We start from the raw sequence: 14,711 nt of genomic DNA on the forward strand, positions 1-14,711 counted from the left end.
TTAAAAAATATCCTTGTGAGCCCCTTGGAATATCTTTGCAACCACACAGGGGAAATGTGTGCCCCTTTAAAGCACATGACTCCAACCAAGGGGAATTATTCTGTCTACCACTCCATACTCACAGTCAGAAACTCTTTCTTTCCTCTTTGTCGACCCCAGATGCCACCCGCTTGGCATACCCTCTGACCTCAGTTTACACAGCTGTCTATGCAGCATCTTGCAGATCTCCCTCCTGCAGTGGTCACAGGACACTGAAATGGCCAAGCTCTTCACTGGGGCTACTACTGGATGATACTCTTGTGAGCACAGACCATGTCTGCTGGGTCCATTGTTAAATTTGCACACCAGCACACAGCTTCACACAGAACATACATTAATAAAGGAAGCAACCTACTGATAATTTGCTTTCTTCCCCCAACCCACATCTTCACCTGTATTGGTTACCTACTGAGGAGTAACAGACTCTCCCCAAATCCAGTGGCTTAAAACAATCACCATTCATTTTGCTCACGATTCTACAAGTGGGCTGGGTGGTTCTGGTTTGGGCTGGCATGGTCAGCTGGGTCTAGGCAGGGCCTCGTCTGGGACAGCTCATGCCTGCCCTACTTGGTCTTCTCACTCTACAGGCAAGCCCTCCTCCCTCAAACCAGAGTCACCACGTGCTTCCCAAGAGCTGCAAGTGAAGGGGAAGCCCAGTGTACAAGCACCTACAAGCTGCCACCCATGTCTGCTTTTGACTGTCCCATTGGCCATAGCAGACCACACAGCTACTCTCGATGGAGACTCTGGTGGACATCTCTGCAGTCTACCCCAGCACATCACCAACACTGAGGTGGACGCTGCCCTTTGTAACTCCCCTTCATGTGATGTTCCTTTCAGTGCAATTTCACCAGGATACAATTAGGGTCCCAGTCCCTGACTCCCACTCAAAGATACTCACCCCTCACTCCCATAGTGGGTTTCATTTCCTTGTCTTTAAATTTTCTCCACTCTGCCCTCTGGAAGCCTTGATCCACCTCAGGCTTCAGACCTCCAGGACCAAGCTCACCCACAATTGAGACAATGAGTCTCACCTGAGTTCCCAGGGCTCTCCCAGATCACTTCATTCCTCAGTCACTGAGTTTAGCAAGTTCTGTTTGCAGAGATGAAGATGATTCCCCACACTAAGCTGAGCGAAAGCTTAGATCTAGTTCACTGACTTGCCTTTCCCTCCAGAGGTTCCACAGGTGGCAGTCCAGCCTTGACAGGCACCAGACTTTATCACCACAAGACCTGTTGCTACTGGAGGCTAGAGGCTTTTCTCTTGTGTTGATCTTCAAGCTGACAAATGTGAAGAACCACAGGCCCCAAATGGAGTCACTTGTGCCTAACCTGTGACAGCGAACCAAGGCTTAATACCTGACTTATCCACAATTTCAACCTTCTCCAGGAATGCAATCTTAACCAATCAGTCTGGAATTTTCTGGTCAGTACCATGAGATAGTCTGTCATGATACATAAAGGTGCTTGATAAATACCTGTGGGATGAATATGAATAATAACAAATGCAGGCAAGGGCCACAGAGGCAGCAAACAGGATGCTGAAGTTACAAACACAGGGTTTTAAGGTGGATGCAGCAGATCCATTTTGTATTTGAAGCAGCTGCTTTGCAATGCTCTGCCTCTGGTATCAGCTGTTTCATTTTCCAATGAAGACCTTAGCCCTACCCTCCACCTTTAAAACAGTTAAGCATTGTGAGCTCTTAACATTTTTGAGGTGAGCCACTCAGTAAATTTGACCTCCAGGTCTTCGCCAAAGGTTTAGACTTCACTGATATAGAATCGGGTAAAAGGCCCAGTTTTCAGGAATATTTAGACAGCAATTCTGCAGGCCTTCCATTGTTTCTAGATTTTCTAAATTATATTCTTGTGTCCCAGAGATATATAGCTTCATTCCCCCTTACCTGTGGGGGTACCTTCCAAGACATTTTAGGAGGCCCTCATTTGGCCTCCACAATAACTGAGAGGAAAGAGTACTTCTGTAGGCTAGTCTGGTGGGGGCAGAAACAGGAGCGCAGAGGAGCTCCTACACCCGGTGGCCCAGGGTCAAGGTACAGGTGCATCGTCAGCTGCTGCAAACAAGAGCATATGGAGTAAATCCCAAAGGATGGGAGGGCAAGAACTGCATGTGACCCCAGGCAATCAGCCAGGTCAGAGCAGGAGCCGAACCTTGGGTTTCAGCTCATGTGGAAGAAAACCACAGCCCACCCAGGGAAGGGAAGGACAAGCACACAGGCAAATGACAACTGAGATTTATTTAAATGATGAGTCAACAGAACAGGAAGTGGTGCAACAGCCCTAGTAACTGGTTTCTCAACTGTGGAATGATTGGTCGATGAGGCCTGGCCATCACTCAGGAGACTTGTATATCAACTTCAGGAAGGTCAGTGGCTGCAGCTTCTGGCTCAGCATGAGCCTGGAAAAGGTTAATAAGTGATCTCCTCCAAACCTGAGGGAAACAAACACACAGCTGAGTGACTCCAAGTGCCAAGGAGAGAAAACACAGAGGTGGGAGAGTGTGACCCCTCTGGGCCCCAGCTTCCATGGCTGGTCCTGAGCACAGGCCATACCATGGGTGCTGGCCACACCCCTAACCCCTGCAGTTCTGGTCTCCTGCTTCCTGAGATTTCACCAGGAAACAAGCTGTGTACAAGACTGTGTTCATTGGTGGTTTTAAAGGTATGAAGCAAGCACCATCAGCCCTGGCCAATGTGGTTCAGTTGGCTGGAGTGTCATCCCAAAAACCGAAAGGTCACGGGTTTGATTCCTGGTCAGTGCACATGCCTAGGCTGTGGGTTCGGTCATCACTGTCAGGGTGCAAATGAGAGACAACCAATCAATGTTTCTCTCCCTACCCCTCCTTTTCCTTTTCTCTAAAATTCAATAAGCATGTCCTCGAGGGAAGATTAAAAAAAAAAGACAGAAAGCATTGTCATAGTTTAAGGGTTCTCACAGTTAACACCAAGCCTGTCTTTTAAGGGCTGAACTCAGAGCAAATGTAGACATGCTTCTTCACCACACATGTACACTGCAGGACATCATGGCACCCAGATAAAGTAGGGGCAAAAGTCCCCATCACAACAATGTTCAGCATACTGTTACTCTGTAAAACCCAAAATCAACTCAAAATATTACACACAACCCACGTTTCCAAAGTTTGGGAAAGTTAAGTAAATTTGGAAATAGCCTCATGATGGAATTTCATGAAGCCATTCAAGTTACACTCGGTGAGTTTTTAATAGCAAGAGGGGATGCTCATGTTATAATGCTAAGTTGAAAAGATCAGGAATCAAAGTTACACAAATCTATAAATTCAACTCTGCTAGAAATGCAGCAAGAGCTAGAAAAACATTAGGAGGAAGTTACTAGAGGTTCTGAGGGATGGGCACCCTCTCCTCAGAGACAGTGATTATTCTTTTCTTTCTCATACTCAAAATTACATTGTTTTGAAAATTTGGAGGGAAATAGCAATATAAAAACCCCACTAAGTGATTTTAGTTTTACCCTCACTTGAGCACATCCCTAATGACTTTTACAGAGAGGGGAAGGGAGGAAGAGAGAGGGAGAGAAACTTCAATCAGTTGCCTATCATACAAGCAAGCCCCAACAGCAGCAGAACCCACAACCCAGGCATGTGCCGTGACCAGGAATCAAACCTACGACGTTTTGGTTTATGTGATGATGCTCCAATCCACTGAGCCACACTGGCCAGGGCTAATAGTAAGTGATTTTAAATTTAAAAAAAAAAAAAAAAACTGAAAAGAAGTTATGGGCTAAAGTGCACAGCTGAGTAAATTTATAAACTACTGGGGAAGACAAGACCCAGGGGAATGATTACCTCCGTGAGCCTGGAGTCTTCACATGGGGGACAGTCCCTGCCTCTATGACTATATATCTTTGGGACACATCTGTAGGAAGCCTGAGGGGCAGCTGCTATGTTCAAGACCATAACCAGGATCTAAGTGGTCTCCACAGGGCTGGAGAGATGCCCAAGGGATGACCCTTGAGGAAGAGGGATGAGCCCAGGGTGGCTGTAAGGAGAAACTGGAGCGAGACCAAAGGAACAGGGGATTCATGCTCTCCCCCACAGCCCTACTCTGCAGGCTGGGCAATGTCACCTTTATCGGAAGGTATCAGAGGGAGATATTCAACCCACAGTTGCAAGGGTTTATTACAGGGATACCATGACATGTGCTTACTCTCTAGTAAACCTGGTTATAAGCTTATTAAAAAGGCAGACACTGGTTACTTTTATTAGGATCATTATTTTAAACTCTCAAAGCTTGTCACCGTCCCCCCGAGGCAATTCCACAGCAGGTTCTGGTGCAGGGGCTCTACCTGCCAGTTTTCCTGCTTCGGTGTATAGAACACGGGTATGACGGCTAATCCTGGATGCAGTCACTGGCACATACACACAATGAATGCTCTAGTACTCTCTGGGCTACAAGTTTAGCTATATCTTGAATCCTTTGCACATGGAAAGGTTCTGATTTATAGGCCAAAGCAAAGGTAAAGGCAGGTACCTAGCTCACTTCCCCCTCTGGTCGCCCAGCACAGGCAGTAATGCTTCATGAGCTGCTCCAGAAGCTCCATCTCGTCCAGGAGTTCCAGGGCCTCGATTCTGGCAGAACAGCACAGGTGTGCAATTAGAAATGAGGACAACACCCAGTCACAGACACAGAAAGGTGTTCATGACACAGGCTATGGGAAGAGAGGCAACAAATAGAAGGTAAGTAGTGGTTACATTTTATTTTTATTGAAAAGAAAAAAGTATGATAAGCAAAATCAAAAGACAAAGGACAAACTAAAAAAAATTGTGATACAAATAACAAAGGGTAGATTCCCTTGCTGTATAAAGAGCTATTGCACTTCATTAAGAAAAACTTCAAAAACTAATTTAAAAGATGGGTAGGGGCTGGGGGGATGGATAAAAAGGTGAAGGGGAATAAGTGGTGCAAACATCCAGTTATAAACTGAGTAAGTTAAGGAATGTAATGTACAGCACTGAGAAAATAGTCATGTATATAAATGCTGAATGCCTATGTTGTACACCTGAAACTTATATAATATTTTATGTCAACTATACTTTAACTTTTAAAAAGGCAGGTAACACCAGTTCACTGGAAAAGTAAAACAAGAGGTTTTCCATCTCATTTATGAGAAAAAATATGTACATTTCACTATTCGACATCTTTTCAACTACTGGGTGGAGAGAAATAAAAGGCTGCTTTGCTGTAGAAAGGACACGGAGAAAAGGAGCCCCTCTGCATTACGGGTAGGATTACAGAACAGGATAGCCTCTCTGGAGGACAACTTCACCTTCCTGTCAGTGTTTATGATGTAGATCCTTTCACTCAGCAACTCACTCTGATAATCTACCCTGTATGTGTACACAGATCCATGTTCAAGAACACTCACTGAAGCATTGCAGCTGCTATCTATGTAGGGATAGCAAAAAAGAGATGAGCTAATTAAGCACATTCACACAGGACACTGACAGCCATTTAAAAGAATAGAGTAGGTCTATAAATGTTGATATCAACAGCCTCTAAGACACATCATGGCATTTAAAAAGCAGGTTGTTTTAGTATATGATGTGCATGGCTGACTACTATCTATGTAAAGAAAAAGCAGGTATATATACTTGTACATACATAGAACTTTTACAAGGTAGACTATTTTGGAAAATACAGAAAAACTGACAGGAGGGAGTAGATGAACAGTGAGGGTGAGTGGGGTGAGAGCTTTTGTTTTTACTCTATACTAATTTCTTTTTTTAATCATATGCTTGTACAATTTTTTTCAAAAATGTATTTTAAATATAAACTTTTAAATGTATGCACAGAGAAACATGCAAATACATGAAATAGCTTTTTAAAATATTTTCTGTCATAGGCACAGACCGTGGGGGAAAAATTCAGGCATTTCCAAAAAGTATAAAAAACAATAAAATAATCCACAGTCGTACTATTCACAATAGCCAATACTAACACTGTGGGACTGCCTTTTATCCAGGCTGTGTGTGTGTGAGGGTGCACGTTTCCCTATTTGTACACTTATTCCTGCCTTGGTATGCAGGCCCAAGGGTCACATCTGAAGTGAGAATGTCTACTCATAAAGGATATTGGCTGTTTCCTAACTAACGTTCTCAACTAACCAGAAGACATTCAAGGCGGGCTTCCTAATACCAAGTTCTAGAAGAAACCAGAACCCTAAAAAGGAGGTTATTACCATGTTCAGCTGCCAGAAGATGGCTGTTCACAAGAATGTGAACTCCACAAGCAGGCACACCCCTGCCGTATTCTGATCAGTTATTCCCTGTGCTTAGAAAGTGTGTGGCACAAAGCACGCACTCAGCACCTGTTAAATCGCTGGTCCTGCTTTATGCACAGTATCTGGCAAAACCCTTGGCAGATGTGGACACACACACTTTGTGGCATTGACAGAGCTGGGAGGACCACTCTGCCTGGGGGAGACACACCAGAGCTGTCCCACTCATCACCCACCTCTGTTGGGGACACACGCTGCTGTCTACAAAAGGCTATGGCAACACAAGACAAACACTGCCTAGAAGTTGCTGCCCTGTGGCTGATGCCAGTTACAGACTCTTCCCTGCGCACCAAGAAAAGCTGGGAGAGCAGTTTCATTACAGATGCCAGACCGGGGCTCTTCAGAAGAGTCACCTTGACATGAAGCAAATGAAAACCAGCCTGTGGGAACGGAAAACTCGAGACAAATCCAGGAAGCATTGACCTGCTCATGTGGAGATAGCACAGACCTTCGAGGCTTTGACATACGGACTTGAAAAAAAGTGGCACTTCTACCAATAAAGAAGGCACGTGGAGAAGCAAGACCAAAAATTCTCATTATCTTGCAAGAGACCAACAGCTATTCCTGTAGATCCCCAAAGGCAAGAGGAAACACAAAGCAGGAAGTACAAATAAGTATTTAAAAAAGCTGGCAATAACAATGTAGAGATGAATGCAGTGTGTGCCTCCCAATGTTTTTTGTAACAGGGAAATTAAAACTAAACAAAAAATAAAACACAGGACAACTCACCCACACATGAAAAGGAATAATGTGCACCATTAAACTTAGTGACCTTCAATGTTTTGATAGGTAAAGACAAATACAATCTACTGTTCGATTCTTTTAAAAGGAGGGTGATTTACAGACTGTATAATATGAAGCTACTGATTCAAAAAATACAAATCCACAAATCAGTAAGTACTTCTCTTTCTACATGCAGAGAGAATCACCCCACTCATGAACCGCAGCTCTCCGGACGGTGTGGGTGCAGACAACATGACTTTACACTTCATGTACTTTTACACTGCTTCAAAATTGTTTTAGAATGAGTGTGTATTTCTGTTATAATGAGAGCAAAAGTCCATTTAGAGGTCTGCGAGCAGGCTTTTTCTACGAAGCCCTTGAACAATGTCCTTCTCCTCCCACTCCCAAAAACGAGGATTATGCACAATTTCCACTGCAGATGCTGCTCTGGGAATTTTGCAGGTGTAACTGCTGGTTTTGAAAAGATCACCTATTTTGGCATAAACCCTATCTCGGCTGATAGCTAATGAGTTACTGTTGTGGTGCCAGGAAGTTTAATCTGTGGGAGCAGGTTAACTTGTTTTAAAATGGGTGTAGTTAGGGTTTTGTTTGTTTCACACTAATGCACAGACTTAACCCTTGCACTCCTGTACCTGCTGACTTCGGTCCGAGGTAATTTGCTGTACAATTCCATCATGTTCATGGCTGATGCTGTTTCCCACCCGTTCGACAGGAGCCGTTCTTTCTGAAACATGCGGAGGAGAGAAATGGAAAACCACAAGGCACTGTCATAAATGCAGACATCTTTAAACACGTGAGAATTTCTTACATGACTCCTCTCTCAAAAGCCCATTCCAGCACCTATCGTCTTCCTTCTTTTTATTTTCCAGAGCTCTATACTGAACACACACTGTTACCTATTTAAATAAGGGCAGGAGTGGGAGGTGTCTCTTCAGTCAAAAACTGACGTTTTTAAAAAGAGGTGAGACTACTATTGATTCCAAGAGATTCAGGGACATAAAACAGTGTGGACCATGTTTGGATCCTGATTCAAATGCACTAACTATGAACATTTAAGTAATTGTGGAAAACTGAACATGAGCTGGATGATAGATGCTACAAAGGAGCCATTGCCAATTTTAAGATATAATCATGGTATTATAATTAACCCAGGGGGAAGAAATTCCTATTGGTAGAAGATTTACACTTAAGTATTTATGGGGAGGAAATTATATACTATCTGGAATTTGCCTTAAAGTATTCCAAAGACAATACCAATAAAAATTTGGAGGGAATAAACAATATTTACAAAATATTAATTATTGATGCTGGCTGATGGGACATGGTGTTTTGTTTTACAATTCCTTCTACTTTTCTGTTGTTTAAAAAACGCATAATAAAAAGTTAAAATGATAGGGTGTAGGAAATATGTATTTTTGATAGCAAGGTGGAAAAGCAGGCTTGTACTCCCCCAGCATGCTGAACTAGTGGCCCACATGCAGCACTAGCTGCCTGCACACAGGCCCTCTAGAGGGCTGCGCACATTCTACTCTCAGTGAAGGGCGGACACCCTTTCTTGCCTGGCTAAGGGTACAAGAGGACATTCCAGTCTCTGTTCTCTGACCTGTGACTCTAAGGACTTGCAGGTTTCCACCCCCGCCAGGTCACACTGTCGTCTCCGCAGGTGTTCGATCATGATCTGCCCAAACCGGTCATCCATGTTCACCTGGGAAGGGACAGAACAGCCAGGCACTGCCATAACGGTTTTATTCTTAAATATGCAAAATAAAATAACATCCTATTTTTAATCAGTCAGTACTGAGGTTTGTTAACACCTGGGCAGGTAAAGGAATCTGTGTGCAAGTGCTGACAGGAACACAAACTGGGGCAGCCCCTGGAGGACACCTGTACGCCCACTGTACACATAGCCTGTGGCCCCACTATCAACCCACTGCAGGCAATCTCTCCTGCAGATGCACTTGCACGTGTACGCAAAGATGCAAGAATGTCTACTGCAGCATTCTACTGAACAGAATACTCTGGAGAAAACTTAAATGTGTATCATTTGAGGTTAAATTCTGGCATGTTTCATATATAATGAAATACCATATAGCAGGAGAAATAGGAAAGACATAGATATGAGGAGAGACCCCCAAAAAACCAGAATTATTTTCTGGAGGGTGGGCCTCTTGTAGTAGAGGGTTTCTCCACTAGGTGAGTGTTCTAGGAACCCATCTGTATCAGTGTACCAACTGGTGGTGTTGTGAGAGGCTGGGTTCAGCTTCAGTGAATTATTTTTGAAGACTCTTGAAACATATTTGCCCATTTCAAGATAATGCACCTGCCCACACTGTACTGAATGTTCAGCAGTTTTTGGCCAAATACAGCATGACCACGCCGTGCCCTACCCTCACTATTCACCTAGTTTCATCCTGAATGATTTTTTTTTGTTTCCCCAGATGAAAAAGTCCTCACAGCCGGAAACGTTCTGCTAATGTGGAAGAGGTAAAACAAAAAATGGTAGAAGTGCCCTGACTGGTGCAGCTCAGCAGCCGGAGCACCAGCCTGCAAATCAAGAGGTCACCAGTTCAATTTCCAGTCAGGGAACATGCGTAGGCTGTGGGCCAGTTCCCCAGTTGGGGATGTGTGAAAGGCGACCAATCAATGTCTCTCTCCCTCTCTTTCTCACTCCTTTCCCATCTCTCTAAAAGTAAATAAATAAAATCTTTTTTAAAATGGCAGCAGCACATTAAAAGGCATCAATATTGACAAGTTCAAAAATTATTTTGGGCAGTGAGGGAAAAAAGTGTCTTGATAGGTGTATTGCATCAAATGGAGAGTACTTTGAAGGTGACTGAAGTTTAAACATCTAAGAATACACCATTTTTAATAAATAAATTTCATTTTTGGTACCCCCTTCATACATATATTAATATAGACAGCAATATGGAAAGATCTCTTAAGATCTAAAAACTCCTGAAAATTAAGGTATAGAGGAGTGTGTACTATATTACCCCATCTGCCTTTAAGAAAAAAATTCTCTCTACATTTACACATATAAAAGAATTCTGGAATCTGGCAAAGTTGCTTACCAGGTGAGGGGGCTGAGGTCTGGGGACAAGGACTTACATTTCCTTATCTATACTTTTGTATTACTTATTTTTATTCTGCTTTTGAATAAAAAAGTGTATAAAAACCCATAAACCATAATTAAATTCTATATATGCCCAAATGCCACAAAACATAATCTCACATACACTGTTACAACATATATATACTGTTACTTTGTCATATACAAAGTACCAAAAATTCATTATTAACAATATGTAAAATGAATCCCAGAGTTCACATAAGACAACAAGGACCAGTGCTTTCTCTTTTAGTGGATGAGTAAGGCTCATGTGGCACTAATGGTCAGGTTGAACACTATTCAATCGGGATAGAAGTGGTCTGGGAGCACACTCCATCATTTTACTGCCTGAGTGTGAATCCTGGCTTGATTTTTAATTGTTGTGAGACTGTGAGCAAGCTGCCTTACTCCCTGTGCTTCAGGCCCCTGACCTGTAACACCAAAAGGACAAGTACTTACCCTGTGGGTTGCTATAATATTAAGCTAGCATACGTAAAACTCATAGCATATATAACACCTATATATTGTAAATAAATTATACAACTTTGCTGTCATCATTACCATTACTGTAGTTATTGTCCATGTGATTTTGTCATTTTAAACTAATTAGGAAGTAATGTAAGGCATGTGAGCAATTAATAAATGTGAGGATGCTAATGATTTTGTATTTGTTAGAAAATTATTGAATTAAGTGGTAGGTGGGATCTGAACCAGTTTGGGGACAGCCATGGACAACATATTGGATGATGGTCCATTCCTAGGCCTGCTCCAAAGTGACAGGATCTCTGGGTAAAATTCACTGATCCACCATCTCCATTTGATGTTGCATAAATGCTTGTTGAATAGAGGAATACACGAATGAACCAAAGTGAATGAAGCAGTACACATTCAAGGTGTGTGGAAACGTATGGAAAGCAGAATTCATTTTCCCCAGGTGTGGTATCCTGAAAGCAAAGACAGATTCCCAGGATTTATTCACATGAAAAAAGAAAACACCAGGAGGCCAGCTGCCATTATATCCACTCACCAGGAATGAAGACTGAGTCTGAAGACAGCCCCCAGTTAAAGAGAGAGAAGGAAGAAATCAACCAACCAGAAACCACCTACACAGGAACCTGGACCAGGGGTGGGGGGAACCAAGGTTTATCCCTAATCTGTCTATAATCACATAAGCTTAGGCAAGACCCTGTACTGCTCTTACCTGTAATAAAATTTAAAAATAAAATTAACGTGAGACAGACAATAAAATCAATAAAACTAAAATAAAATAAACAACAAAAATAGCTACCATGTGCCCACCACTGTAACATCTCATCATCTCATGAATTCCCATAATACATGAGAGAGCTAGGCATTCCTTATTCCTTTATGAACAAAGAATGGGGACTCAGAGATCCAAATAATAGCCAACATTTAACAGCCAGGTAATGCTGTAACAACCCTATGAAGCTGGGACTTCTTTATCCTCATTTTTCAGATAAGGAAACAGGCACAGAAATGTTATGCAACTTGCCCAATTCACACAGCTAGATGGTCTGCCTCCAGGTGGTGGACTCCCAACAACTAATCACACTGTCAATAGTAAGAAGTAGGTCCAGGTGTTGTGCCTCAGTTGTTTGTGCATCATCTGCAAACCAGATAGGTCACCAATTTGATTCCCAATCAGGGCACATGACTGGGTTGCAGGTTTGGTCCCCTGGGGTGCACAGATAAGGCAACCAACGGATGTTTCTCGCCCTCTCTCTCTTCCCCCCTCTCTAAAATAAGGGGAAAAATAAATAAATAAAAATAAATAAAAAATAAAATATAATAAAATAGAACAATAAAAACCAAAACAAAACAGCTAGGATTCGGAACCAAGCTGGATAATCCAAAGTTCTAAAAAAATCCATTCTGCGCTAGCTCAGAACAGGCAAACCAGCAGCTAGTGGACCAAACTCAGTGATTTTAGAAATTAGGAAATGTTACATTATAATCCTGCATTTCTAACTTCTGAAAAATTGGGAGTTCTGGCAACTGTAGGCTCACAGGCCCACATGGTGACAACAGGCTGGGACTGAAGAGTGGCCACTCCCATGAGACAGGATATGGGTAGCCAGTGTCCCCTGGTCCTCACCACTCTACAGTACTCACTTGCCAACTTCCTCTGCCTGCATCATGTGTCCACCTCTGAGGGCATTAAGTTTGCTACCCCTACAGTAAAGGCAGACAAAACTCCCTCAATCAAAGGCTTGACTTGAAAGTAAATATTGGGTTGGCCAAAAAGACTCTTACTTTTTTCCTGTATGATGGCTCTAGTAGTGCTAAGTTGTTTTTAACTTCATTCGAAACAATTTTGTTAGATTGTATTGTGACAGCTGTCGTATCAGCACACATTAAAAAAAACACAATTGGTGATTTTTTTTTGTGCAGCCATTTTAATATTGAAAATGGAAGAAAATATGAAACATTTTCAGTGTATTATGCTTATTACTTCAAGAAAGGTAGAAATGCACTGAAATACACACAAAGGTTCCTGCAGTGTACACAGAAGGTGCCATGACTGATGGAATGTGTCACAAGTGGCTTGGGGAGCTTCTTGGTACTATTGACATTTTGGCCAAATAATTCTTTGCTGTGGGGCTATCTTAAACACTGTAAGATGTTTTGCAGAACACCTCTGTCCTCTACCTAGTAGAAGCCTATAGTGGGAGATAGCTGATATACTCAAAATATCCAAATCAATAAAGTTATTGGTGAAAATTAAGAAAATGTCTTTTATTTTACAGAAAAACTAAATGGACTTTTTGGCCAACCCAATACAATGATCAAATATCTCAAAAAACTCATAAGGGCCAAAACAGCAGTTCCAAAAACTCTGGCTAAAAGTTTGCAGGAAGTCAGTAAGTCAGGAGCAGCAGGACTACTGGCATCAACTAACAAATGAGACACATCTGGCCAGAGGCCAAAAGAAACCAGAGTAGCAGTATGTACAGGCTGCTCAGAAGGAGAGCCATCCCTAGGCTCCTGTACAGAACACAAGGTTCCTGTGCTTCCTTTTACCTGTTCGTAGTTTATGAACATGGCGGTCCCAAAACTGTTGGCTGCCCACTTGATTAGGTTTGCAGACTGCTCCGGAGTCATGTAGACCAGCACACATTCTGTTATCAGGAGTGTCGGCAATCTTGAGAGACGAAAAGGAGGCATATACGTGTTTTCATCAGGTTGGGACTCTGGCTGTACACATGTCATGGTACCGGCAGGGCAGTTCACAGCCCAGGAAAACCAGAAGCACTTAGCAAGCACATGGCCAATCAGCACAGCAACATATGTGTGACACCATCACGTCGCAAAGATTTATACTGCACAAAGGTGAGGAGTGAGCAATGGCTGCCTGGCTTGTGAAAATGTGTTAAATGGCTACAGATTCTCCCTCACCCTGCATCTACACCATGGCAATACCAAACTGCAGCTTCCACCACTCAAGAGTGGGAGATCATATTCTTCCCTTGGAATCTGGGTCAGTCATGTGACCTGCTTTGGCCAGGAGCAAACAAGAAGCCTGCTGATCACTTGCACAGGGGTGTTTGCCCTCCTGCTGCATTGGCAACCTAAAACCACTGTGCAAGTGATCCCAAACTAGCTCCATAGGAGGGGCAGCCCCCTGCATGAACGAGATAGTCCAGGTGACAGTGAGTCAGCCCCCAGCTGACCTGCCCTCTGTGTGTGCATGTGCACACATGTATGGGCACACACACACACACACACAAGTGAATCCCAGGGGATATCAATTAAGTTTTACCTTCCAGCAGAGGAACTACCCAGCTACACCTAGCCCAAACTGTCATTTCAGGACCCCGAGCAACTAAATTACAAGCTGTCTGAAACCTCCTGAGTTTGGAAAAATTTGATACACATGATGAGATGACTGGTATAATGCAGAAATACTGATATTTACTTAACAGAATCTAGTTCTTCTTATATAAGCTGCTACCATGAAAAATTCAAAACATGAACAGTCTTCAAGAAATTACATTATACTTAGTATCCATTCTCGCTTACCAGACCCAAACTACTGAATGGATTAGGAAAAGCAACAAACTCCTTCAGAAATATCTAAAAGCTTTAATTTGTGTAAGGGAACATGGACTCAAAGATGTTTTTAAACAAACAAACAAACAAATAAATAAGAAACCCCACTCCTATTCAATACCAAGCAGGAGCAGTCACATTGGAACCCAAATTCCAAGATGCAGGGTGGGGCTCCAGGCTTCCTGTATCAGCTTTAACCATCTACTACTAATCATCACTCACTAACTTGCCCAAGAAAAGCAGTGTGGCCTTAAACAATAAGACCCACCTTCTGCTAAAGAACACACTACATCTTGCAATCCACGTATCATTTTGAGGGTTCCCCAAAGGGAAAAAGGCGGCAGATGGGTATGTAAATCCTAATGACTTGGCTGATGATTCTAGGCTAAATACATAAAGAAGAACTTCAAAATGTAGA

The 14,711-nt window shown here is 42.7% G+C and overlaps 1 protein-coding gene across 4 annotated transcripts in view; it reads right to left on the reverse strand.

Annotated features, from left to right (window-relative positions):
• Window positions 1–2,276: 2,276 nt before the first annotated feature.
• The window catches only part of LCMT1 (leucine carboxyl methyltransferase 1), a 69,608-nt gene continuing 57,173 nt past the window's right edge, over window positions 2,277–14,711 (reverse strand). For 3 of the 4 annotated variants that reach the window (XM_028523246.2, XM_036021367.1, XM_036021366.1), the window contains 5 exons: window positions 13,265–13,385; window positions 8,717–8,818; window positions 7,746–7,837; window positions 4,563–4,660; window positions 2,277–2,488 (listed from right to left, as the gene is read on the reverse strand). In XM_028523246.2, the coding sequence (XP_028379047.1) occupies window positions 2,466–2,488; window positions 4,563–4,660; window positions 7,746–7,837; window positions 8,717–8,818; window positions 13,265–13,385 (436 nt within the window). In that variant the 3' untranslated portion in view covers window positions 2,277–2,465. The remainder of the gene's footprint in view (window positions 2,489–4,562; window positions 4,661–7,745; window positions 7,838–8,716; window positions 8,819–13,264; window positions 13,386–14,711) is intronic. The other variant, XM_036021365.1, reaches the window with a different exon arrangement.

This window comes from Phyllostomus discolor, chromosome 3 (assembly GCF_004126475.2).
Source record: "Phyllostomus discolor isolate MPI-MPIP mPhyDis1 chromosome 3, mPhyDis1.pri.v3, whole genome shotgun sequence".
Classification (NCBI taxonomy): Eukaryota; Metazoa; Chordata; class Mammalia; order Chiroptera; family Phyllostomidae; genus Phyllostomus; species Phyllostomus discolor.